The following is a 25,049-nucleotide window of genomic DNA, read 5'->3' as shown; positions in this document are numbered from 1 at the left end:
CAAACAGATGCCTTCCCATTTGAGGGGGTGTCATGGGGAATCGTCTGAGCAGTCGTCACATATGTATGCTCAACAGAATTCAGCATAAACAATTGGGAAATTGCAGTCTGGTAGGAAATGTATGATATTAGATTGTTTCCTTAGGTTTTTTCATGCTTAGAAATACTAAGTTGGCTTGTTTCCTTAGAATGTCCATTACCCCAGACAGAATAGTGAGCTTGTATTGATAATGTAAGTCCTAGAAGCAATGAATCATAAATATTTATGAGGTACCTATTGTGCTCAAGTCACTTTGCTCAGAAAATCTAAGTGTCTATTATATAAAAGACATCTTATGACACATAGACACTCTTACTAGAGTGTGCGGTTTTGCTTAACAGTAAAGGCAACTCTTTCCTGTGCATGTCACCTCCATGGAAGACATGTCCCCCTGTATGGACATATTCCTCAGTCCTCAACTAAGGAGCCTCTACATCCCTGGAAATTCAATGAAATGATAAAATTTGGGAGAAGGAGGGAAATCCCCCAACAGTGCAGGGCTATAAGTGACAGAAAAGACATTGGAACTCTGGATGACAATCTACAAAGGAGCATGTGCAGAAGCTACACGTGCAAGTCTCACACACAGTCGTCCCTCTCTGGTTCAAGGACTGTTGATCCCAGCTGTTCCTGACACTGAGCACCTCCCTCTGATGCTGGCCTCACCCAGTGCAGTCATGCTGGGGCACCCATACTTGTTAAATACTAAAATGAAAATAGAGTGGCTCTACCTGCTGCTTTCATTATTCCTCCCCAACTCTCAGCCCTTAACTCACACCTACATCTGTACCTGCTTTACAAGCATCTGCGTGCCTTATTTTTAAAAGGAAAGAAAAGTCCCAACAGATAACACTTTTCCAGTCTACTTACTGTTTTGGAAGAAAGTATCTCCTCCAATTTTCACACTTATTGAGAGTTGGAGCTAGTTTCTCCAGAAATATTAGCCATTCCTTTGTCCTTGACAGTCATGCAAAGGAATCATTCTACACATACAGTATTTTTTTTTTCAATCTAATGATGTTGGATAGTCTTCATAGTAGGGAGATGTTACTATGGACTGCATGGATGTCTGTTCTACTAGAGTTGACCACTGGTCTCTGGAGATGGTGTGTTGATTTTTCTAAATCAAACTCTTTGAGTTGCATTTGCAGGAGGTTTTAAGTGCCGAATTTGTGGGGTATTTGTTGATTGGCAGAATGATGTAAATGCAAGTAGTAACTTTTGGAAAAACTTTAAGCAGGTTAATATAGAGATTATATTAAGCTGAACACCACGAATGGCTGCAAACTGGAATTAGGGTGCAGGCATAGATATAAAAATTGATATTCCTCTGCTGCTGTCTGGCTGATAACAAAGAAAGGGTCCTGAGAGGGACCCGCTGGAAACAAGATTGGGGACAGGAAGGGGAAGAGGAGAAGACAAGATAGTATTGCTACTGGCAGAGCCAGAGACCAGAACCCAACAGCCAGAGATGGAGAAGGAAACCAACCAACAGAAGCCACGATGCCCTAGGAGTTGCTGGAGGACCAGGCAAAGAACCACAGATAGAATGGTTCCCTGCTGGAGAAATCATGGATCATATACATTTGCAACATTTATGGGTGGAAAATGTTGGCAGAGGCAGTACTTGAGGGTAACAATGCAAGGTAGGGAAAACAGATTTGCAGTTACAGAAAAGCAATCCAATTTGGTGGTATGGAGCATTTGGGGAACAACAAGCCAGAGTCACACTGAAGCCCAGGGACATATTTAATAATTCATTTTTAGGATAACATTTATAGAGAGATTTTATTATAAGAAGAAACACAATTATATTAAATCTAGCTCTTTGTTTTATGGTCAATTAGGTCTTAAGCACCAAATCTCTCCTCCTGTATAAATGATTTATTTAGCTGAACAAATTAAATTGTAGTTAAGCTCTATTTAAACATACAGAGTTTACGGGTTTTCAAAAGGTTCAGGGCATAGGGCACCTGGGTAGCTCAATTGGTTAAGTGTCTGCCTTTGGTTCACTCAGGTCAGGTCAGGTCATGATCCCATGGTCCTGGAGTTGAACCCCACGTCAGAGTTCCTGCTTGGTGGGGAGTCTGCTTCTCCCTCCGCCCCTCCCCTGCTTGTATTCAATCTCTCTCTCAAATAAATAAATAGAATCTTTTTAAAAAATGTCCTGGGCAGCCATCTTGAGCTCAAAAGCCTACACCTGTTAACACTGGATCCTCATTCTTTTTTTCCATTTTTTATTGAAGTAGCATTAACACACAATGGTACATTAGTTTTAGGTGTACAACATACTGATTCAATAAGTCTATACATTATGCTCAACACAGGGATGCTACCATCCCTCACCACACAATCCTATTGCAGGACCATTGATTATATTCCCCGTGCTGTAGGTTTTACCCTTGTGACATATTCCTTCCATAACTGGAAGTCTGTACCTCCCCATCCCCTTCACATCTTGCCCATCCCCTCTGCCCCCTCTCCTCTGCCTTCTCTTATTTTACCATGCTATACTGTAGATGTTCTCCAAGACTCTCAAAGGAAATCTTTTTAAGTCTCTCTGTTATTAATTGTAATAGCCACATGAATTGAGGTCACTGAAAATGGTTAAAGGGGGGCAGATAAGGAACTTACTTGTCCTTTCTTTGTTCTAATTGGCTTATAACATTGTGTAACTTAAAGGTGTTGATGTGATACACTTATATATTGCAAAATGATTACCACCCTAGGATGAGCTAACACTTGCATCATATCACATAATTACCATTTCTTTTTTTGTGGTGAGAACATTGAAGATCTACTCTCTCAGCAACTTTCAAGTATAAAATACAGTACTATTAACTACAGTCAAGGAACTTGCTTTTCTAAAATTAAAAAAAAATGTCTTTGCCAACTTGAGCATCTGGGAAGCTATAAATTGAAAGTAATAAAGATTGATCAACCTTGACTGGGGAATACTCCTACAGACCCTGAAATACTTTTGTGTAGGAGATAAGTAAGCCTCTGACTAATGATCTCACAAATCCAAATATAGCAGGTGAACCGGAGATGTCTATAGGTTCTTCCTTGTTTGGAATACCACTCAAGTCCTAGTTCTTTGTGGGAAACCAATATTCACAAACCACCAGATCTAGTCTGTCAAATCTACTTTTAGTTGGGGTGACTGAGATTCAGATAACATGAACAGTTTTCACAAGAGATTGTGTGTGTGTAAGAGAGAGAGAGAGAGAGGGTGGGGGGAGAGGGAGTGAGAGAGAGATGGAGAGATTTAAGAGATTCAGAGAAGGAATAAAGGGAAGTAATCGTTATCAATTTCTTAATTTTCATGTTTCAAATGAGGACTAAATTTTGGTTTGTGTGCCTCGAATGAAATCAATAGACCCTTTAAGTCAGCTTTAGTTCCTGTTGAGAAGTTTAACAAGTTTAGAAACAAAAACAAACAAACAAAAAAGCCAGTTAGCTCTTTTAGTTGTCATTTTTATCTCAGAAAAGGCCTCTGAATTATTTTTTTTAAGATTTTGTTTATTCACTTGAGACAGAGAGATACCAAGAGAGAACACCAACAGGGGGAGCTGCAGAGGGAGAGGCCGACTCCCCACTGAGCAGGGAACCAGATGCACTGTAGGGCTCAATTCCAGGACCCGGGATCATGACCTGAGCAGAAGGCAGATGCTCAACCATCCAAGCCACCCAGGAACCCTGAATTATTTTCTATAATTGAGAATTAATACATGTCTTTTGCTTAAAAGTATCACAATATGACAAAGGATTTCACATACCCAGAGATGAGTTCAGTAAGCTGTTTGCGGACTTACTATACGTTGTGAAAGGTTGAATAAACAGGAATATATAGTGTACGTACATGTAGTCTTTGAATTTGGGACGTGGAGATAGGAGATTCTTAGTCTGAGAGGCTCAGCCTAAGTTGTCTTGATCATGTGTGAAGTTTGTCTCAAGTAAATTATTGCTGCTAACAAATTGTCAATTTTGTGTTAACCAGGAACTGCTTGATAGCTGGGGATTTTTTTTTTTTTTTATCCTTACGCTGAGACTGGATCCAAGAACAAATGTAGTGGTTGAAAGTGTCCTAGAGTTTTACACCTTGGAGGGAATTCAAGGGCTTTCCTATAACAAAGAGACTCTCATTCATTCTACAAGCTTCTATGAATGAGAAAGTGAACAAGAGTGAGAAAGGTGGGGAACTATATATATCTTGTACCTGAATTTAGCAGTAAGTGATCTTTACTATTCAATCTGAATAGTTGTGTTGAATACAAATTGCTGTGATGCATTATTTTTACCAACATAAAACTGGGAGGAGCTTTTGTGAAACTCTAGATGTGCTTATTGGCAGTTGTCTCAGATTTTAACTTCATATTTTAAAAGGGGAAAGGGTGGGACCCCTGAGTGGCTCAGCAGTTTAGCGCCTTCAGCCCTGGGGCGTGATCCTGGAGTCCTGGGATCGAGTCCCAGGTCGGGCTCCCTGCACGGAGCCCGCTTCTCCGTGTCTCTGCCTCTGTGTGTGTGTGTGTGTGTCATGAATAAATAAATAAAGTATTTTTAAAAATAAAAGGGGAAAGGGTGAGGCATTAGGTTTAAGAACCATCGCTGTAGATGGACTCACATGGCCACATTCAAATGCTTATGTGAAAGCCAAGTAGGTACCCCAGTAACCCAAAGACCCATCTCGGGTCCTGACCTATGTACACACCAAGTTTTGAGACAGAGAGAGAGATAGTTTTGGATACAATCACTTCATCCGGCCTTTTCTGCAACTTAATCACTTCCATTGTATCTTTCGAAAGGAGAATCATTCCATCAGAAGCAAAGAAGCATTCCAAGTTTAGACACTGTAGTGGTCTATTTATATGCTTAACATAACTTCTTAGTTTCCTGTATTCCGAATGCTTTTTCATCCTATAGCACCCATCAGGCCAGCATCTTTAGCGAGCAGTCTGCTGGGATTGATTTACCCTTGCTCACTCAAGTGATCCCCTGGAACAAAATCACAATGTAACAGGCAACAGCCCAGCGAGTCTGGACAAGATGCCTTCTTGCAAAAGCAAACTCTGACCAGGAGGTGGCGCTATTGCAAAACCGATGCAAAGTAGCAAAAGCATGAAAGAATTGTTTGATACACAGTATTTTTCTAGAAGCTACTCAAATGGTCACACAAATAGATACTGAATCAAAGTTTATATGGATAAGAAAACAAAATTTCACTCTGGTTAAGGATAATTATGATGGAATTATAATCGTAAAACTCAACACATAGTTTATGACGCTAACGGCATGTTTTCCTACAATATATAGATTTGCGGTTTACTTTCCACTGCAGCCAATTTTCAGTTGTAAATATGACAGTCATTTAAGCAAAGCAGCAAATACTTTTCTATCTTTCACTATGACCCAGGAATAGTTCTAAGCATCTCATACAATGTTAATTAATCTTTAGGATGGACCTAAAGATTAGGTCCTGCTAAGGACACTTTTTCAGAGGCCTTGAGTGAGGATATTCTCTGGGTGTTTTCTACCAAGTGCTCCGCTGTACCTGCTCAGCCATATTCTAGCATCTAAAAATGACCTTGGTCCATTTGGCTTGAAATTCTTTCAAAAAAGCTGGCTGCTCAGGTTATTCGAATAGAGTCACCTAACTAGAATCTGCTTGCTTGCGTATTCATTTCTTGTTGATTCACACACATTTTCCCCCCACAAGTTCAGGTTTTCAGAATTCAAGTCTGAAAATCTTTGTATCCATTTTGACTAAGAAACTTGCAAATGTTTATGCACTTGGATAAATTCCAAATTCTGGGACTTTTTCCAAGAAAATCATCAGAGATGCAATCAAGATTCTGGTTTTGTAAGGATGTTTGTTATAGCATTACTTACAAAAGCAAAATCTTAGAAACAATTTGAGTATTCAAATTTTGGGAAATGGTTAAATTTTTTTTTGGTATATTCATTGAGCTATGTACAAATCTCATTTATAAATAAGTATTTAAACACTGAAAATGTGAATAATATGTTAAATGAAAGCTTTGTATATGAAATTCTGAAAACAGAAGTCTAATTTTGGTCATTGGGTTCTATTTCAGATAAATAGAATTAGGATTCTTTCATTATAATAAAAAATGAAGTATCACCATGCACCTGTTGGGATATTTTTTAAAAAGATAAGTGTTGGCAAGGATGTTGAGAAGTTGAAACCAGAGTATACTCTTTTATTTCTCAGATTTTTTTGTTCTTCTAAATTTAGCATAATTAATGTACAGTGTTATATTAGTTTCAAGTGTACAATATAATGATTCAACAATTCTGTTATTCAGTGCTCATCAGGACAAGTACACTCTTAGTCCCCTGCACCTGTTTTATTCATCCCCCCTCACGGCCCTCTCCCTGGGAGCCATCAGTTTGTTCTTCTGTAGTTTGTTTTGTTTTTTTGTCTCTTTTTTCTTTGTTTCTTAAATTCCATATATGAGTGAAATCAGATGGTGTTTGTCTTTTTCTGACTTATTTCACTTAGCACTATACCCTCTAGATCTATCCATGTTGTTGCAAATGGCAAGATTATTTCACTCTTTTATGGCCGAGTAATATTCCATTCTTATATGCATACCACTTTATCCAATCATCTATCAATGGGCACTTGAATTGCTTCCATATTTTGGCTATAATAAACAATGCTGCAATAAATATAGGAGTGCACATCTCTTTTCAAATTAGTGTTTTTGTGTTCTTTGGTAAGCACCCAGTAGTGGAATTACAGGAGGATATGGAAGTTCTATTTTTAATTTTTTGAGGGACCTCCACACCGTCTTCCACAGGGCCTGCATCAGTTTGCATTCCTACCAACAGTGCATGAGGGTGCAACCCGTGTACACTCTTGATGGGGATGTTAAATGGTGCAGCCACAGTGGAAAACAGTACACAGGTTCTTCAAAAAAAATTAAAAATAGAATTACCATATGCCAGCAATCCCACTTCTGGATATATATCCAAAAGAACTAAGATCAGGTTCTTCAAGAGATATCCACACTCCCATGTTCATGGTGGTATTATTTTCCACAGCTGAGATATGGAAATAACCAAAATGTCCCTTGACAGGTGAGTGGGTAAAGAAAATGTGTTATATACATACGATGCAGCATCGTTCAGCCAAAAAGAAGGAAATTCTGCCACTTGCCTGGTTGGACCTGGAAGATCCCATATATGCCAAGGGAAAGAAGTCAACCACAGAAAGACAAATATTGCACAAGTGGGCACAGGAGTTCTTTTACGTGAGGCACCTAAAATAGTCAAAGGTAGAGAAGTAAGCAGTAGAATGGTGGTGGGAGGATGTGAGAAGCTATTGTTCCATAGATACAAAGTTACAGCTATCCAAGAGGAATGCTTCCAGGGAGGCGCTGTGCAACATCACTCTTAGGGTTAACCATACGGCACTGTGCACTCATAGATTTGTTAAGACAGTTCAGCCAGGCTCTGGAGCTTGTCTAGAGCAGCTTCCTAGAGCTATTTCACCAAGAACCTTCTAATGGCTGAGACAAAAGAAAAGAAAAGTCCTCTGCCTTGCTGAACAGTGTATTTGGTTCACAGCCCGGGATTCCTCACATTGCAAAGCAATAAACATGAAACTGAAATTTCTTGAGGACAGGGACTGTTGTATTCCTTGCTGTGGCTAATGGAACGTTTGCGTAGGGTAGGATGCTCTGTATTTGTTGAAAGGTCTGGCTCTCTAAACAGCTCTAAATGAGATGTTTAGGATGCCCCATGTGGAGTGATAACAGGGAGCAGGGTCTAGGTTTCAGTTCTAACTTCGTCGTTAGCAATAACCACCGTATGCAGAGCACCTCCTACGTACCGGGGACTGTTGTCTTGCTTTACAAGCAGCATCTTACTTGGGGTAAAGCATTTACTGTGGACGGCTAGGTTGCCAGGTTAGAGGAGAGTCACACTGGTAATAGTGGCACATTCTCCTCTGTGCTCTAAGGACACAATAAGCGTGATGCCACTGCCCCAGCATTGCAACCACTGCCAGTACAAAAGCCATTCCTTTGCCACCAAGTCTATGGTATTCTGTTATTTTGTCATAGCATCCTAAGCAGACTAAGACAGAATGACAATAGCATAACCTAGCTTATCATGATAAAGAAGACTATTGTATAACCTGGGCTTGGATGAAGGAGTCAGCTGTGGAAGTGATGAGAGGGATCAAATTCTGGATACATTTGGAAGATAAAGCCAATAGAGTTTGCTGTTGAACTGGATGTGAGATGAAGAGTGAGGAGACGAGGAAGATTCCAAGACTTTTGACCTAAACAGCTAGAAGCATGACACTTCCCATAATGAGAAGAGGATCACTGGGAGAAGAACAAATCTGGGAAGACCAGCAATTAGGTTTTGAGACAGGTAAAGTTTTGATGTTTCTACTCCATAACCAAGTAGGTATTAGATGTTAGATATCAAACAGGCAGATGGAATCCAGGAGAAAGAGCCAGGCTGGCAACTCAAATTTTGGAATCTTCAGTGAATAGATAATATTGAAACCGACGCCCCAAGATTTTATCATCAAGGGAGTACAGGGTAGATAGAAAAAGAGAAGTCCATGGACTGAGTTGTCGGGTGTCTTTAAACCAGAGGTCAGGAGAAAAAGAGGAACCAACAAAGGAGACACACAGAGAAACCAGAAAACAAGGGGGATAAAACCAAAGTTTTGTTTTGAAAACCAGTCTGTCAAGGAGGAAGCAGCATTCAGCTGTGTTGAATACTGCTGATAATTGTCAAGTAAAAAGATAGGTTAGCAGTGTGGAGGTCCTTGAATGTACCTTTTGAAAGGTGGGGGGAAAAATCCTAATCCTAATGGGTTAAGAAGATGGGAGGACTTAGCACGGAGACCAGAAACACAGAAATCTGGCCAAGCTCAAAACTATGGCAATCAGTATGCGATACTTACTTCTGGGGCCCAGCTACTGTATCACAAAGCAAAGCAGAGCAGGGTGGGTTTGAACCTGAGAAGCAATACATTGATGATTAGCACTCTACCTAGTCGAATAAAACATCTTAAAGAAACTTTTCTGTTTTAATTCTCTGTACTACAGAGCTATCTTAGAGCAGTGTAGGCAAGTCCGTACAGAGGAGTAGTTTCCCAAACATCCCTGATAAAAAAGAATTACCTGGATCTTTGTTAAAAACACAAATTCTCATGGGTATCCCCTGCTAAACATTCTGACTCAATGAGTTGGAGGTAGATGCCAGGTAATTGTCATTTTTAATAAGAGCACTGAAAAAATAAAAATTAAAAAAAAAATTAAAAAAAAAAAAACAAGAGCACTGGATGATTCAGATCAGTTTGGAGACACCTGTTGAGGAAACTTTTCTTTCAACTTCCTGTGGTAACTGCTTCCTGACTTTGAGTATGTAAGTATTATCCATATGATGTACTTCTGTTCAACTCTTTGTCTTAACCTAACAAATATGTGTTCAAAAGCTTTAGGGACTCAGTTAATTAACAAAGACTTTAATTTTTTTAAAGTCTCTTCCTTCTTACTTTCTTCTTGATGCCTTTTATATTCCCCAAAGCTAGCCCAGAAGAGCTAAACACGCTTTATGATTCATTGAAAATCTTTTTTTTTTCCCAGAATATTTTAGTCAGTTTCAGAAGACTGTTCAGAGAATTATCAGTTTGGCCCTCAAAATGCTACCACCCCGGTATATGTGGGTGCACAGGCATACACACATACACACAGATTATTATAAGCTGTTCTCCATTTTTATTCTCTTATTAAAGAAAAAGGAATAGTTCAATAAGATTAGAGATATATTTTCTTTTTAAAGATTTTTTATTTACTTATTCATGAGAGACACACAGAGAGAGAGGCAGAGATATAGGCAGAGGGAGAAGGAGGGTCCATGTGGGGAGCCCGATGCAGAACTCGATCCGAGGACCCCGGGATCATGACCTGAGGCCGAAGGCAGATGCTCAACCACCGAGCCACCCAGGCATCCCTGGAGATATGTTTTCTTAAAAAAAAAAAAAATTAAGTCCTAGAAATAGTAAAAACCTATCTGTCCATATTATGTTTCACAATTTCACAAACCGATCTCTTTATCTCAAGGAAACAGGCTTTAAGGTTTTACTATATGCTAAATTGATTTTTAAAAACAAGTTCTTGAAAGCTAATCCTTTGGGGGAAAAATCACTTTGTCTACCTTATCTAAGTCCGAATCTATCAAGTAGGATGTCAAATGAGATGATCAGGCCTAGTACACTGAATCTTTACTGCATACCAGCAACACTGTACTAACAGCATTTATTTATTGCCACTGTGGGAGATACTTTTTCACATTTCGTTCTGATAAAACCCTCAGATTGATAGTTGAGGACCTTGAGGTCTTGGTAGTCATGAAGCTGATTAGTAGCAGAACTAGTCCTAGAGTCCCTTAACTTCTAAGTGCTTTTACTAGAATATTATCTGCCTCTCTTGCTCAAGTCAGGATATTCAGGATCATCATTAGGATCAGCCTTTAATTGGAATCCTAAGTCAAACATGTTTTTCTGGCACCCCAAGTTTGGGGCCCTGGGAGGAGCAGCCTCATGGCAAATGCTGCACAGGATTTCAAAACCCAGCAGCCAGGACAAGGTGGATGCTTCCAAAATCTCTACACGGCTTTGGAAACTTGACTAACAAATATTGTCTAAATGAGGTGGCACCACAATCGCTGCAAAAAGGTGACTCGTGGGAAGCTTATTGCCTCTCGCGGCCCCTTTGCACTGACTTGCAGGCTCAAATGGGCAGGGGATGCGGAAGGGAGGTGCGTCAAGAGCACCTGGCTCTGCACATCCTGCTACGAACAATGCTATGTGGGAGGGTTTCATGGGTCCAGCCTATTAATCTGCCCCAGATAGGGTAAGTGACACCTTTGTCTGACTCTATTGTGTCCCCTCCTCCCCTGCCTCTTCCTCCTCCTCTCATTCCTCAGTCCTTGTTTTATTTATCTGTACCTTCATTGTTCCCTCTAGTATCCTCTACTTATTTCCTTCCCATATCCAAAGAACTGTCAAGCTGTTTGTCAAGTTTTGCAGACTGACTCAGCATTGAAAGATTCCTCTTAGCTGAGAAGGTCCTTAGAGCAAAGGAGGAAAGAATGTAAACACAGAGCGTGGACACTATGGTTTGAAAACAAAGAATAAAGGACTCCATTTTGAGTTAAAGTGATTTTAGGGGTTATATGAAATAGTGATTATTACTGTGGTACAAATGTCATAATTTCAACACGATCAATATCTAGACATTTAATGTCATATCTACTCTTTAAATTTTTTTAAAAATTTATTCATGAGAGACACACCGAGAGAGACAGAGACGTAGGCAGAGGGAGAGGCAGGCTCCCTACAAGGAGTCCGATGTTGGACGCGATCAAGGACCCTGGGATCACCCACTGAGCCATAGGCAGCCGCTCAACCGCTGAGTCACCCAGGCATCCCATATCTACTCTTTTCTAAGTGTATCTGCTTGAAGATGTGCATATGGTGCAAGGATATACTTACTCTCCTTTGCAACCTGTCACATCTGGGTCTACCACTTTTTGGTGCAAAAATCATCTTACTATTGTGCAGTGTCTCCAGGCGAAGTAGCCTTTGGGGCATCAAACAAAGGGACGATTTGGAACATTGGCAGCAAAACCATCTTTATAATCACACAGCCCAGTAACATGCATCTCACGCGTCTTTTTGAAAGGTACATTTTAAATGACTTTTGTTCAGCAATTTGTCATCAAAGTTTAAGATTTATCCACAGTGATTTGATCAACTTTCTAGTTATTAAAAGATAACTTAATCCAAAAGAAAAAGATTCATACTTTCATTCCAGGAAAACGTTTAAAATTAAATTTTAACACACACCTTTTAGATCATAAGTGGTCACTGACTTTCCATTATAAACGTGGATTTCATTAGGAGAAAACACCATAGAATGAAAAAAAAATTATAGAGAAATAGTGATGTAAAATGACTGGTTTTAGATGTATTTTGGGGGTACCTGGCTGGCTCAGCCCGTAGACCCTGCCACTGACTTTTGCTGTTGGGGTGGTGCATTCAAGCCCCATGTTGGGTGTACAACTTAGGTAAATACGTGTTTTGAATATGACTTTGAATATGTTCAGATATTTTATAAACAGACACTACTAGGTATCAAAGAGTAACATTCAACTGGACATGCTGATGATGATGATGATCACGGTGATGCAGGGGCGCCTGCCTTCGGCTCAGGGGTGATGCCAGGGTCCTGGGGCCGAGTCCCACGCCTGGCTCCCTGCAGGGAGCCTGCTTCTCCCTCTGCCTGTGTCTCTGCCTCTCTCTCTGTGTGTCTCTCACGCATAAAGAAAATCTTTTTTTTTTTTTATTTATTTATTTATTTATTTATGATAGTCACAGAGAGAGAGAGAGGCAGAGACACAGGCAGAGGGAGAAGCAGGCTCCATGCACCGGGAGCCCGACGTGGGATTCGATCCCGGGTCTCCAGGATCGCGCCCTGGGCCAAAGGCAGGCGCCAAACCGCTGCGCCACCCAGGGATCCCCGAAAATCTTTTAAAAACATTTTAAAAATAAGAGCATTGCCGAGAAGGGGCCTCTAAGCCTCGCCAGGTTGCCAAAGTAACCTCTGGCACAAATAGGCTCCGATTACCCAGCTGTGCATATAGACACACAGATCACTAAAGAGCCACGAGCGCGGCGTGCAGCCGCCGCTAGTTACCGTGAATCTGCAAAACCGCCAGTTGTGGCTCGATAATGGAGTGAACCTTAAGGAACAACGAGGGAACCTGGATTTAAAGGGCCAAACGGTGGTTTGCAGAGATCTGGGAAGCTAAAGGTAAGTTCGCGATGAGGACGGGAGGGGCGGGCCTCGGAGTCCGCTTCCTGCGGCCCGAGGCTCCGGCCTGTGCCCACCCTCTGCCCCCCAGGCCTGGCCGCGCCTAAGGGGTGCCCAGGGAGACACCAACCCCACGGCACTGACTCAAAAAACCGTCTTTCAAAACTCTGCGTCCGGGCCCATCGCCGACAGGCCACGACTCCAGGGGCTTGGGGCTCGAGGCTCGGCCCCCTTCCCCGGGACCCCGAAAATTTTGGTCCAAGGCTCCAAGCGCGGAAACCATCACTCGCCCCGCGCGGGCTCCAGCTACGCCGGGCTGGCGGCACATTTCCTTCCCCGCCCGTCGGGGAGCGCTTCGCCCGGGACACGCCCGGAGCCCGGTGCTCTACCTGAAAGCAACGCCCAGCGCCGGCCTCCCGAAGACCCGAAGACCCCAGGCTGGAGCACCGAACCCGGCCCCGCGCACTCAGGCTCCGCCCCCTTCCTTGCGGCCCGGGCAACACTGCGGGCCGGCCCCGGAGAGCGGCGCCTTTGGCTGACGTCGCGGCACGTGATTGGCCGCCGCCCCCTGGCGGGCCGCGATTGGCCGGCGGCCGGCCCCGCCCCCCGCCCCCGCCCAGGCCCGCGGCCGCCGGGGTGTCCTCGCGCCGCCCGTCCGCGCGCAGCCTGGCAGTTTGCCTCTTCCTCGTCCTCCAGCCTGCGCCCATGGCCACCGCCGCGGCCGAGGAGCCCTTCCCCTTCCACGGCCTTCTGCCCAAGAAAGAGACCGGGGCTGCCTCCTTCCTCTGTCGCTACCCGGAGTATGACGGGCGGGGGGTGCTCGTCGCAGTCCTGGACACGGGGGTCGACCCCGGGGCTCCGGGCATGCAGGTGCGGCGGCCGCCGAGGGCCCGGGCGCGGGGCGCGGGGCGCGGGGCGCGGGGCGCGGGCTGGGCCGGCCGGGGGCGCGGAGGGGACGCGGCCGCCGAGCCCCGCAGGCCGAAGCCCGCGGTGCGGCCGAGCGGGGGCCGGCTCCGGCTGGAGGGCAGCCCTCCCGGCCCAGACAAAAGCGGGTGGCCTGGCGCGGCCGGCCGGGCCGCCTGGGTCCGCCTCTGGCCCCGAATCCCCTTCCTGCCCCGCTGCGGCCGGGCCCGGGCCCTCGGGCCCCTTCCCCCCGCAGCTCCCTCGTGGCCCGGGCACCGGCCCCTGCCTGCGATTTTCAAGCGCGGATTCTTACATTTTTGATTGCGGGTGGGGGTGGGGGTGGGGGTGGGGGTGGGGAGGAGGCAGGGAAGGGGCCAATGACCTCTCGGAACTTCGTTTCGGTCGCTGTCGCCCGGGAGGCTTGGTTTTGGGGGAGAATCCGTCCTTAACATGAAAGCCGGGTTTCAAGAAGATAACTCGGTCAACTTCCGGAATTGTTTCCTCTGCTAGTTTTTACGTGTTCTATTTTTAGACCATCTTCTGCAGTGTGACTTGTTTAGGGTCATTGAAACGCTTGGTTTCGTCTTAGATTTACACAAGAACCCAATTTAGTTTGTTTTCGGCGAACTCTTCAGGCTTTATGACCTGAAGGCTTCTGTGGTTTTGTTGTTGTTCGTTTTTTTTTTTTTTTTTTTTTTTTTTTAGCCTCAAGGTGTAAGGCGACGTATTTTAATTACGAGTTTAAAAAAAAAAATGCATTGATTTTGCCATAGGCACCTTCGAAATCTTTAAAGTACTGTACCCAAAGGTGACTTTAGAAGGTGTGTGTCTCTCGCTTAAAAGTATTCCAAGTCTTCAGAGTCTGACTTTTGTAAATTCCGCCTTAGCCTGTTACCGAAATACAGTCCTAAAATGTCACCATTTGTTGAGGATGCGTCCCTTAAAAAACCTAATCTGGCTAATCCTGTCGTCCGCCGCTGTCTTCCTTTTGTGAGCCCCTCCGCTGTGTGTCTTACCCTCCTTCCTACACCAGATGCTGGAGTTGAATGATTCTCTTCCTCCCCCAAGCACCCTCTGGCCTTTGGATCTTTTATTGTCCGCTTGCTCTCTTAATTGAGGTGGCGCTCTCCGGGGTTAGGATGTCTTGGGGGCCAAAAAGGGACCCGGTCTGTCTCACTGTGCTGCATCCCTCCGGGAGGCTCGCTTCCCCCTGTGAATTCTTCAGCAGCACTTTGGAGTACAACACACCTCAGGCTGGCAGAGCCAGACAGCCTTGGTGAATCAGAATAGCAAGTGATGTGTCCCTTCCTGGTACCTCTAGTGGTAACTGGCTGTTGTATTAATAACTCTGAAGACTTACAACAGTGACAGCTATCACCTCATTGAGGCTTTATTACACAGTAGTAATCGTTTCCATGCTGTTGTAGTGTATGTTTACTTTTTATAGGGATAAGTGGGAGGAGAACAGCTGGGGTAAGTGTTTACTGGCTCCTTTTTTGTCAGGATAATAAAAGGATCAGGAGGGTTTGGAGGAGTACCGTCTCAGTAAAAATGCTTTTGTAGAACTTCCCAGTCCGCTTCACTTATTGTTCCATTTCTCTCTGCAAAGTAACAGCAGTTATGCCACAGTGTTGCTAGGAAAATTGAGAAAATTATTTACATGTGACTTTTTAAAGGGCTCAAGAAAAGTGGTAAGTAAACACTAATTTTTTTTTTTTTTTGAGCAGGTTTATTTAGAAGTTTATGCTGGGATTTAAATCAAATGAAGGATAAATACGTGTTAGATATTTGGGGTTTTTTGTTTAAGATTTTATGTATTTATTCACAAGAGACGCAGAGAGGGAAGCAGGCTTTGTGTGGGGAGCCCGATGTGGGACTCGATCCCAGGACTCCAGGATCACACCCTGGGCATAAGGCTCAACCGCTGAGCCACCCAGGCTTCCCACATTAGACATTTCCTGCTTTAGCAAATAACTTTGTGGATCTGTGTATACATCATTAAGATAAGAAGGTAGATAGAAATAGAAGGGAAGGAAAGAATGAAAAAAGGAGGCCAAAGTGGACATTTGGAAAGCCAGTGGGGGTCTGCAAAGGCACAAATGAACACTTGGGAGAAGGCAGTAGAGTGTCATTCTGTGATTGCTTTGGGCCCAGTGCTCTTTGGTGACAGCTGCCTGGGATTATTATAAGTAGAGGGTGGGCAGATGAGAGGAGTAATAAGTACATAATGATTGTGTCTTTCCTCAGCAAATATCCAGGCACCTACCAGATGCCTAAGGTTGAGTAAAAGATGTCCATCTGCAAATGTCAACACCGTTTGGGGGGCGGGGGGGGGGTAGTATGGGGGGAGCAGTCAGTGAGACCTGGCCTCAGGGCCTAGATGGAACTTTTGCACTGGACCTGGAAAGAATATGCAGTAGCCAGTTGGTTCCCTGCCACCAATCTTCCTTTTGCTCCATCCTGCACATTGTCCAGTTATTTTCCTTAAAGCAAGAAAGAAAGCAAACACCTGGGATCCCTGGGTGGCGCAGCAGTTTGGCGCCTGCCTTTGGCCCAGGGCGCGATCCTGGAGACCCGGGATCGAATCCCACATCGGGCTCCCGGTGCTTGGAGCCTGCTTCTCTCTCTGCCTATGTCTCTGCCTCTCTCTCTTTCTCTCTCTGTGACTATCATAAATAAATAAAAATTAAAAAAAAAAAGAAGAAAGCAAACACCTATAACACCCTTGTTTAATACAAAACAAAACTTTTAAAAATGTTGATGTCCTAGTTGCCTTTGTATAAAAATTCTGAAATTTGAATTTTGTGTGGCCCTGCACATCCAGCTTGACCTCTACGTGGTGCCTTGGTTCTCACTGTCCCCTCATCACTTCTGTCCACCCCACTGTTAACCCTTTGCTTCCTCCTTGAACATTCTGCCCTTTCCACTCATCTACATTTGAGGCCTTTCCTCAACACATAAGTTAATCTGCCTGCAAGCCTTCCACCATCACCTGTAAACTCCTGGTTAATCCTTTAAGACCCACCTGGGTCTTGACCCTGTTAGCTTTTGGGATATCTGCTGATTTAATTGAGACCCCCAGCATATATTTACATGTGGGTGCCTGCCATTGTATTAGGATCTGAGGGTTCAAGATGAATAAGGCCCAATTCTTACCAACAATTATTGGGTGCTTTTTTTCCTTTTTGCTCTCATAGCAATGTGTTCAGATCCCCCATCGCACCTAAAATGTTTCATTTCAATATTTCTGTTACATAACCTTTTTTTTCTGTCAAAGTTGAAATTCTTTGACAGCATGTATCCAGATTGATTTTGTACGAGATATGCTCATAACATTAAATATTTTTGCGGAGTGGAAAAAAGTGTATATGTGTGTACAATGTATGTAATTTCCTCGTGGAGAAAAAATGGTTTTGGGAAGGTTACAAGCGGTTCTATAAAAATTTTTCTATTTTTACATTTACTAAAATAATAAGTACAATAAGTAAATTATCATATATATATGTAATTGGTTGGTAATATTAGGTGCTGTGGAGTTGATTGTGACTTTTATTACCTTCCTCTTGGCTAGTCTTCCTGGATTCCCCCAAGCTGGGTTTTATGTTCTATATGATTTCATAGATAACTGTCCTGACCTTTTTTATTTATCGTCCTATGTTGCAGTTACCGCTTTACTAACTTGTTTTCCAGTTAGATTGTAAGCTTCCTGAAAGCACAGCCTGATTTGTTCGTCAGGTTCTGATGGCAGACTATTCTGAGGGTAATAGTCACTTAATAGTATTTGCTTATGAAATATCTTCCCTTGCTTAAAAGAATACTTTCAAGCAAATACTTATACTATTCACTTTGTTTTGTTTAGGATAATTTAAAATTCCCCTCCCCACTTTCTTCTGATCCTCTAATGTTTAATGACTAGCTCACTGCCCTCACCAGCTCCCCAACCATAATCAATTCAGTGGAAACACAAAGTAATTCAGATTCTTGCATTTGGAGAAAACTTTTGGGAAATTTCTGTTTTGTCCAGCCAGCCTGGCCCTGTAAGCACTTCTCCGTGCCCCACCGCGATACACAGGGTTCATTACCTTAGCTGTACTAACAACTCTGGCGGTGGCTCAGTCCCTCTTTGCCATGTAATATACTCGCCCTCTCATCCCCCGCAAAGGTGAGGGATTTCATTCTGATGGTAGCAGTTCAGTTTCCTTCTCCCAAAGCTCCACTGCAAAATCCTCAGCTGGTTTGCCTTCTTTAAACCTCTTCTTCCTAATCCCAAACTCCCTCTTCTGTCTTACTGTCTCCTGTGGAGTGGTTGCCTTTACCTAATGGTGAAGAAAGAGGTACAGAGATAGAAAACTGCATATATACGAATTTTTAATGTAGGAGAGATACTAATAAGTAAAGCTTGTGGCAATAGTAGATGTAAATAAGTCACTAAATCCCGTTAGGCTTTCTTCCTTTGCTCACACACTGATAATGAGGTTTTTAATGAGGGATCTATGTCTGGCTTGTTAGTGATCTCTCGTGATTCTTGATCTCAAGTCACTGAAGTTGTTTGCTTATTGAATAAGAAGGTAAAGATACATGATTGTGCTCTTAGTGCTGTGGCCTAGCTTTTCAAATTACATGCTTATTTGGGTTGATTTTTTTAAATGTTATTTTCTTAAATTTTTAGTACATGGTTTAGCTAGTTTTAATTTTATAGGGGAGTATTAGCTTCCTCTTATTTCCATTTTTTTTTTCTTTTTTTTTTTAATTTTTTATTTATTTATGATAGTCACAGAGAGAGAGAGAGAGAGGCAGAGACATAGGCAGAGGGAGAAGCAGGCTCCATGCACCGGGAGCCCGATGTGGGATTCGATCCCGGGTCTCCAGGATCGCGCCCTGGGCCAAAGGCAGGCGCCAAACCACTGCGCCACCCAGGGATCCCTTATTTCCATTGTTTATTTTGGATTTTCTTACATTTTCCTTCATGATTTTATTTCTAAAAATAAAAGACATATGTACTGAATTAGCCAATCCCTTCAAAATCAGTAACTGATTTAAGTTTTATCATAGTCTTATCAGAGTTTGGTACGACTTCTACCGTAATTTTTTTTTGACCTTGATTTTGAGTCTCCTGAATATATTACTTAATTACTAGTGTAGGCATCTAGCTTAAAAATTACTGTACATTAAAGAAAAACCAAACAGCTGTGCCTGGAAGACCTTTCTGGCCCCTGGTGCTCCTATGGCAACGTTAAACTGGAGGAAGATTTTGGGTCCATCAAGAACCCTCTTGCTTCTGCCTCTTAAAGAAGAACATGTGCACCTTTGTTTCCTCCACATGGTGACTTTCCCTCTCCCCCACTTTGGTAACTTAACTGTGGAGCTTTGAGGACACTGCATGCAGTTGGGGATGGGTAGGGGAAGCTATGCCTGAGAAGACACAGAAAGGGACACTAAGCTTGATCTTAGAGTGTGAGTTCTCCAGATGGAACAGGAGTTGGAAGACCTTGTGCTTTTGTGACACTGTTGGTATTTCTTATATTACATTTTTTTTCCCTTGATGGGAGGGGTCTTCTTTTTTTCAGTCGTCTTTGTGTCTCTGTGCCTGATTTCTTGCTAATAATTCAGTACATATATCTTGAATGCTAGAGATTCCCTTTGCAAAGCTAGCCTAGAAAGATCCTATAAATGGTTTTTCCAACAAAAGCAGTGTGAAAATACAATACTGCTGTTACCTGTAGCTATCAGCATGGCCCAAATGAAAATGTGTGGTCTGGCCCAAAAACCATGCCTTAGGAAAAATCATTCTTAATGCTAAGTAAGTAACTTAGTCTCAGGTTATTCAGTCGTTAAATATGTGTTGAGTACCACCCAGACACAGCTAGGTTTGGGGGAATTTGGTGAGTTAAATAGACATAGCCCTTCCCTTTAATAATGGTGCTTATCTTCTAATAATGGAAATAGATCAAGAATCAGCTAACTGTGTAATTACAAATTCTGTGAAGGAAAGAAACAAGGTACAGTGAGGAAGAATAAGGTTCAGGTTTAGGACCATAGAAGAGGTCATTAGGGAGACCTTTCTGAAGAGGTGACATTTTAGTAGAAAACTGAAAGATGAGATTGGGATGTCGATGAAACAGCTGAAAGATGATTCCAAGCGGGAGGACTGTATACAATGTTGTGAGGCAGGGAAAAGTTAGACACATGGCAGAAATTGAAAGGAGGCCAGTGTGGTACAGGACCGTATGTGGCAGTGCCGGGTCACGCAAAGGCGTTTGTAGCAAGTGCGTTGGGATCCGTTGCACGGTGCCACATGGAAAACTGGCGCATACTACAGCTTGTTTTATTCTTTTGGTGGGGGCCAAGAATGGGCCCTGGGAGACCTGATAGGAGCATCAGCATTAGGAAGGCAAGGGACGCTGGTGGAAGGAGAGTCAGCATAGTGGTGGTGAAAATCAAGGGGAGAAGATGGACTTGAACTGCATTTTAGAGGTAGAATGAAGACAACTTCCTGACAGATTTGATGCAAGGAATCGATGCAAGGAGTAAACTAGAATTAAAGAATCAGAGAAGGACTTTTAACCTGTTTTGAGCAACTGGGTATGTATCAGTTCCTGAGATGGCAAAGCCTAGAGAGAACTAAGTTTGAATGTTAAGTTTGAACTTTGGACTCACTGAATGTGAGTGCTAGTGTGGCATCCTATAATTACATGGTACTGCATGCTTCCTCCCTCAGGTTTTGTGCTTGTCCAGCCCAAAGTTCACCTTCTTCAGATCTTTTCTCAGATGTTACCCTCAGTGAAATCTTTCTTGACCAACCTAGTTAAAGTTGAAACCCCCACACTACCTCTTTCTTCTGCTTAATTTTTCTCCATGGTAATTATCACCATCTGGCATGTTATAGTTTATTCACTGAGTAGAACAGAAGATCTATGAGATCAGGGACTTCTGTGTCTTGATCATCATTATGTGTGTTCCCAGTACCTAAAACAGAGTGGCCTATAGTAAATGCTTAGTAAATATTTATTAACTGAATATATAAGATCACTTGAAGGATTTTGTGGTGTTTTCCATGACTAAATTTTTCGTATGTATCTGTCTCTCTTTTTGGCTTAAAACAATTCAATTTTCTTTTTAAAATGAATGCAGATTTTATAGGATATTTTAGGTAGGTATATGTGTGTACACATAGATGGAGGTTGGCATTGCTTTTCTAAGGACTAAAAAATTAAATCTGTGATTTATATTTTAATTATCTCTTACTTTTAGGTTACAACTGATGGAAAACCAAAAATCATTGATATCATTGATACAACAGGAAGTGGTGATGTGAATACTGCTACAGTAGTTGAGCCCAAAGATGGTGAGATCGTCGGTCTTTCAGGAAGAGTGCTCAAGGTTAGAACTTTTATCTTTTTATCAATTTTTTTTTTCCTTTTTTTATACTGGTTGCCTCAAAGCACCTAATGTTTGTTACATTTGGTGGTAGGTTATTCATTACCTGTTGCTCTTTAACAGATTACCCTCGAAACTTCATGTTTTAAAATAACAAACATTTAATATCTCACAGTTTTGGTGAGTCTATAATCTGGGTGTGACTTAGCTGGGTGCCTCTGTTTAAGAGCTCTCCTGATCTTGCTGTTGGCCAGGGCTGTGGTTTCATCCAAAGGCTCAGTCTGAGTGAGGAAGGGGAGTCTGTTCTCAGCTAACTTGCTCAATTGGTTATTGATAGGCTTCAGTGCTTCTCCATGGGACTGTGTCCCACTGTATCCCTGTGTTCCCTCCAGGTGACTAATCCAAGAGAGAGTACCCAAGGTGGAGACCATGGTCTTTGTACAAATTAATCTTGGAATTGACATCCCATCACTTCTGCCATTTTGTTTTCAGTTGAAATGAACCATGAAATCCAGCACATGCTTAAGAGAAACGGGATTTTACTAATATCAGGAATACCAGGAGGGTGGGGGTCATTAGGGGCCGTCTTAGAAGAATTCAGCGGTGGTGTTTGTTTGTTTGATAGTGAGCTTAAAATTGGGATGTATTTTTCAATGTGGTTTCAAATTCTAAAAATTTCAAGTTTTGGATAGAAAGGCAGGGAAAGTGACCAGACTGTAGTTTTGTCTTCATCTTTCCCTGTCCCTTTGGGAACTTGTAACATGAAACATTTAGGCTTTAATAATTTGGACTTAAGTGACTGGCTTTGTGTTACTCTGTGTTGGTAGAAAGACCTTGGTAGAAAGTTAAACTAACGTGAAAAATGATAAGAATACTAAAAGCAGTTGGTGAGGTGTTAGCTAATTGGCTTCTTACAATGGCAAGAACTTGATTGTGATTTAGTACTCTTTATCTTTTAAACTAATAAGCAGAATTAGTTTGGAAGATGAATTTATGTTTATGTCTAAAAAGCTGTATTGAACTCTACCCATCTTCAGTCTGAATCATGTTTAGGTATTATCTTCTGGCTAAGATTGTTGTGGCATTGTATTAGTTTTCTCTGCTACGTAATGAGTTAAACAAAATTAGCAGCTTAAAACCACATAGATTCCTGTGTTTTTTATCTTACTGTTTCCATAGGTCAGGAATCTGACATGGCTTTTGGTGGCTCTCTGTTCAGTATCTCATGAGACTGTAATCAGGCGTTGGTTGGAGCTGTGGTCTCATCTGAGGCTTGGTATCCTCTTCCAAGTTCACATGGTTGTTGGAAGGACTCATTTTTCTTGCAACTGTACAGCTCACAGCAGCTTGCTTCTAGGCCAGCAGGAGAATCTCTTTGACCTTTGGGATGGCCCCAGTCTCTCTTTTAAGGAGCTCACTTGATTATGTCACAAGGGTAATGTCCTTTTTTATTAAAAACATAGATTAGAGACCTTAATTGTACCTGTAAAATCCCTTCACCTTTCTTATATTACTCACCGTATCACGATCACAGGGGCAATAGTCAGAGGCCCTGCCTTCAATAAGGGGAGAAGAATATACAATGGCCTGGGTCATCCTTAGAATCTGCCTACATACAGGCAGACAGGAGGCATTATCATCCAGGTTTTGCTTCCTTTTCCATGTGTTAGGGACTGAATTGTTTGACCCAAAAATCACATGTTGAAGCCCGAAGACCCTCATGATGGGATTAGTCTATGCTTTCTTTCTGCCTTGGGAGGATGCAGTGAGAAAGCTGCACCTACAAGTTAGGAAGAGTCTCCCTGGAACCTGACCATGCTGGTACCCTAGTCTCATGCCCAGCCTTCAAAACTTTGTGAGAAAATAAATTTCTGATGTTTGTGGTATTTTCCACCCAGTTTATTTTATTTTCTTACGGGGCCTAAGCTAAGACACTCTGTGTCTTTAAAAAAAAAAAAAAAAGGTTGTAAACTGGCTGGAGGGAAATGAGTTTTCTGTACATTTGAATTACTCTAAGGTTTTGCCTATCTTCCCCAAGTTGACACCTTGTTATTTAGAGTATATTTCAGAGAGACACATGGGGTTCCTATGAGTTACATTGTTCTGGGAAACTAGGGAACACTCCTACTAAGTCCTGCAGATTTAGAATCCTGTAAAGTATTGTCCTCAATTGTTTATGTTAAGCAGCTATAGTAGCCCCCGCTAGATAAACCACATGGACTGATAATATCACTGGTGCTCAAAGATAGAATTACATATACCATATATATGCTGTGAAATGAGATCAGAAAATTAATAGTTTGATATTTAAATCTTTTCTCAATTTGGTAACATACTTCTTTAGCTCTAAAATATTCTCTACCCATCAATATAGTGGGGGGTTTTAATTTTATTTTTAATTGTATACAATATGTCTTCATAGTTTAAAAAGACAAATACTTCTTCAAGGCTTCTAACAGGAAAAACTAAGTCGCTTGTCCTACCTCTCCCTTTTGCCACCAATTCCCACTCACCAAAAGATTAGTCTTTGATATTACAGTATCTTCGAAGTTTTAAGTAACATCCTATTATTTTTTTTCTTGAACTTTTATGTGATTTGAGAGTTTATCTGTAGAATTAGCACTGTGGAAGAAGAGGGTTTACCTTTCATGTCCTTCATCTGAGTTGTCTGGTATTGTTTCAGGTTACTTCCTCCCACTGTTTTTGCTGTTCTTTTATCTGGAACTCCTGTTCATTGGACAGTGGACCTCTTGAGTTGATCTTCAATCTTTCTTTCTTTCTTTCTTTTCTTTCTTTTCTTTCTTTTCTTTCTTTTCTTTCTTTTCTTTCTTTTCTTTCTTTCTTTTCTTTCTTTTCCCTTTCTTTCTTTCTTTCTTTCTTTCTTTCTTTCTTTCTTTCTTTCTTTCTTTCTTTCTTATTTATTTGAGATAGAGAGCGTGAGTGGAGGAGCAGAGTGGGGGGAAGAAGCAGGCTTCTCGCTGAGCAGGGAGCCTGATGCTGGGCTCGATCCTAGGACCCTTTGATCATGACCTGGGCCGAAGGCAGAGGCTTAACCGCCTGAGCTACCCATGTGCCCCAATCTTCCAATTTTCTTTTGTTTTTCCACCTTTTCTTTGTTGCTTTTGTTTTTTTCCTTTCTGAAAGATTTGTAAGATTTCTCAATATTCTTTTCTAGCCCTTGTCTTGAATGTTACATTTTGCCTATTATTTTTTAAATGCAGTTCTGTTCGTGTTGACTCAGCATATTTTTGTGTCATGTGTACAACATTTTATCTGTGAGGATATTGTCTAAAATTTTTCTAGTTTCTTCTTTTTACTCACCTTCTTCTTCCTCCCATTCTCCCTTCCCCTTTCCCTTCTCTTCCTTTTTTCTTTACCTCCTCCCTCTTCCCTTTCTCTTCCTCTTTTCTCCCTTCCTTCTGCTCTGCTTTCTACTTGAGAGTTTTCCGCAAGGTATCTAGCTGTCTTGGCTGTCCTTTGTTTAGGAAGGCACATAAAGGTGATGGAAGTGTTCTCTGCTTGGGCAGGGTCTTGGAGTGAGGGCAATGATGCTGTCATGGCAGACTCAAAGGTGTCAGTGTATGGCATACCTTTTCCCATAGGGATGCTCAGTTACCTCCAAGAGGATCTTAGCGTATTTGACCTGGGCTTTGAGGCGAGAGAAAGAGAAACCTGTCCATGTTCAGGGGCTTACACCTAGTGCCTGGGGGGATCTTTTGCAGACTCTTCTCTATGTCTCACCCCTCCCCTCTACTATGTGAACCTCTCTAGAAAGCTAACATTTCAACATCCCTCTGTTTCAACGTCTAGTTGCCTGGCTGGTCAGGTTTGGGCAGAATGTGGGATGGGGGTCAGGATTTTACA

The 25,049-nt window shown here is 42.3% G+C and overlaps 1 protein-coding gene across 4 annotated transcripts in view; it reads left to right on the top strand.

Annotated features, from left to right (window-relative positions):
• Positions 1 to 13,525: 13,525 nt before the first annotated feature.
• Positions 13,526 to 25,049, top strand: part of TPP2 (tripeptidyl peptidase 2) — a 70,463-nt gene continuing 58,939 nt past the window's right edge. For all 4 annotated transcript variants that reach the window (XR_013355516.1, XM_077855036.1, XM_077855034.1 and 1 more), the window contains exons 1-2: positions 13,526 to 13,775; positions 21,060 to 21,188. Coding sequence is in view for 3 of the 4 variants with exons in the window: in XM_077855036.1 (XP_077711162.1) it covers positions 13,611 to 13,775; positions 21,060 to 21,188 (294 nt within the window). In the remaining variant the exon portion in view is untranslated. The remainder of the gene's footprint in view (positions 13,776 to 21,059; positions 21,189 to 25,049) is intronic.

The sequence above is a fragment of the Canis aureus genome, chromosome 17, assembly GCF_053574225.1.
Source record: "Canis aureus isolate CA01 chromosome 17, VMU_Caureus_v.1.0, whole genome shotgun sequence".
Classification (NCBI taxonomy): Eukaryota; Metazoa; Chordata; class Mammalia; order Carnivora; family Canidae; genus Canis; species Canis aureus.
The sequence above is the reverse complement of the archived record's forward strand: the minus strand, read 5'-3'. Positions and strand labels throughout refer to the sequence as shown.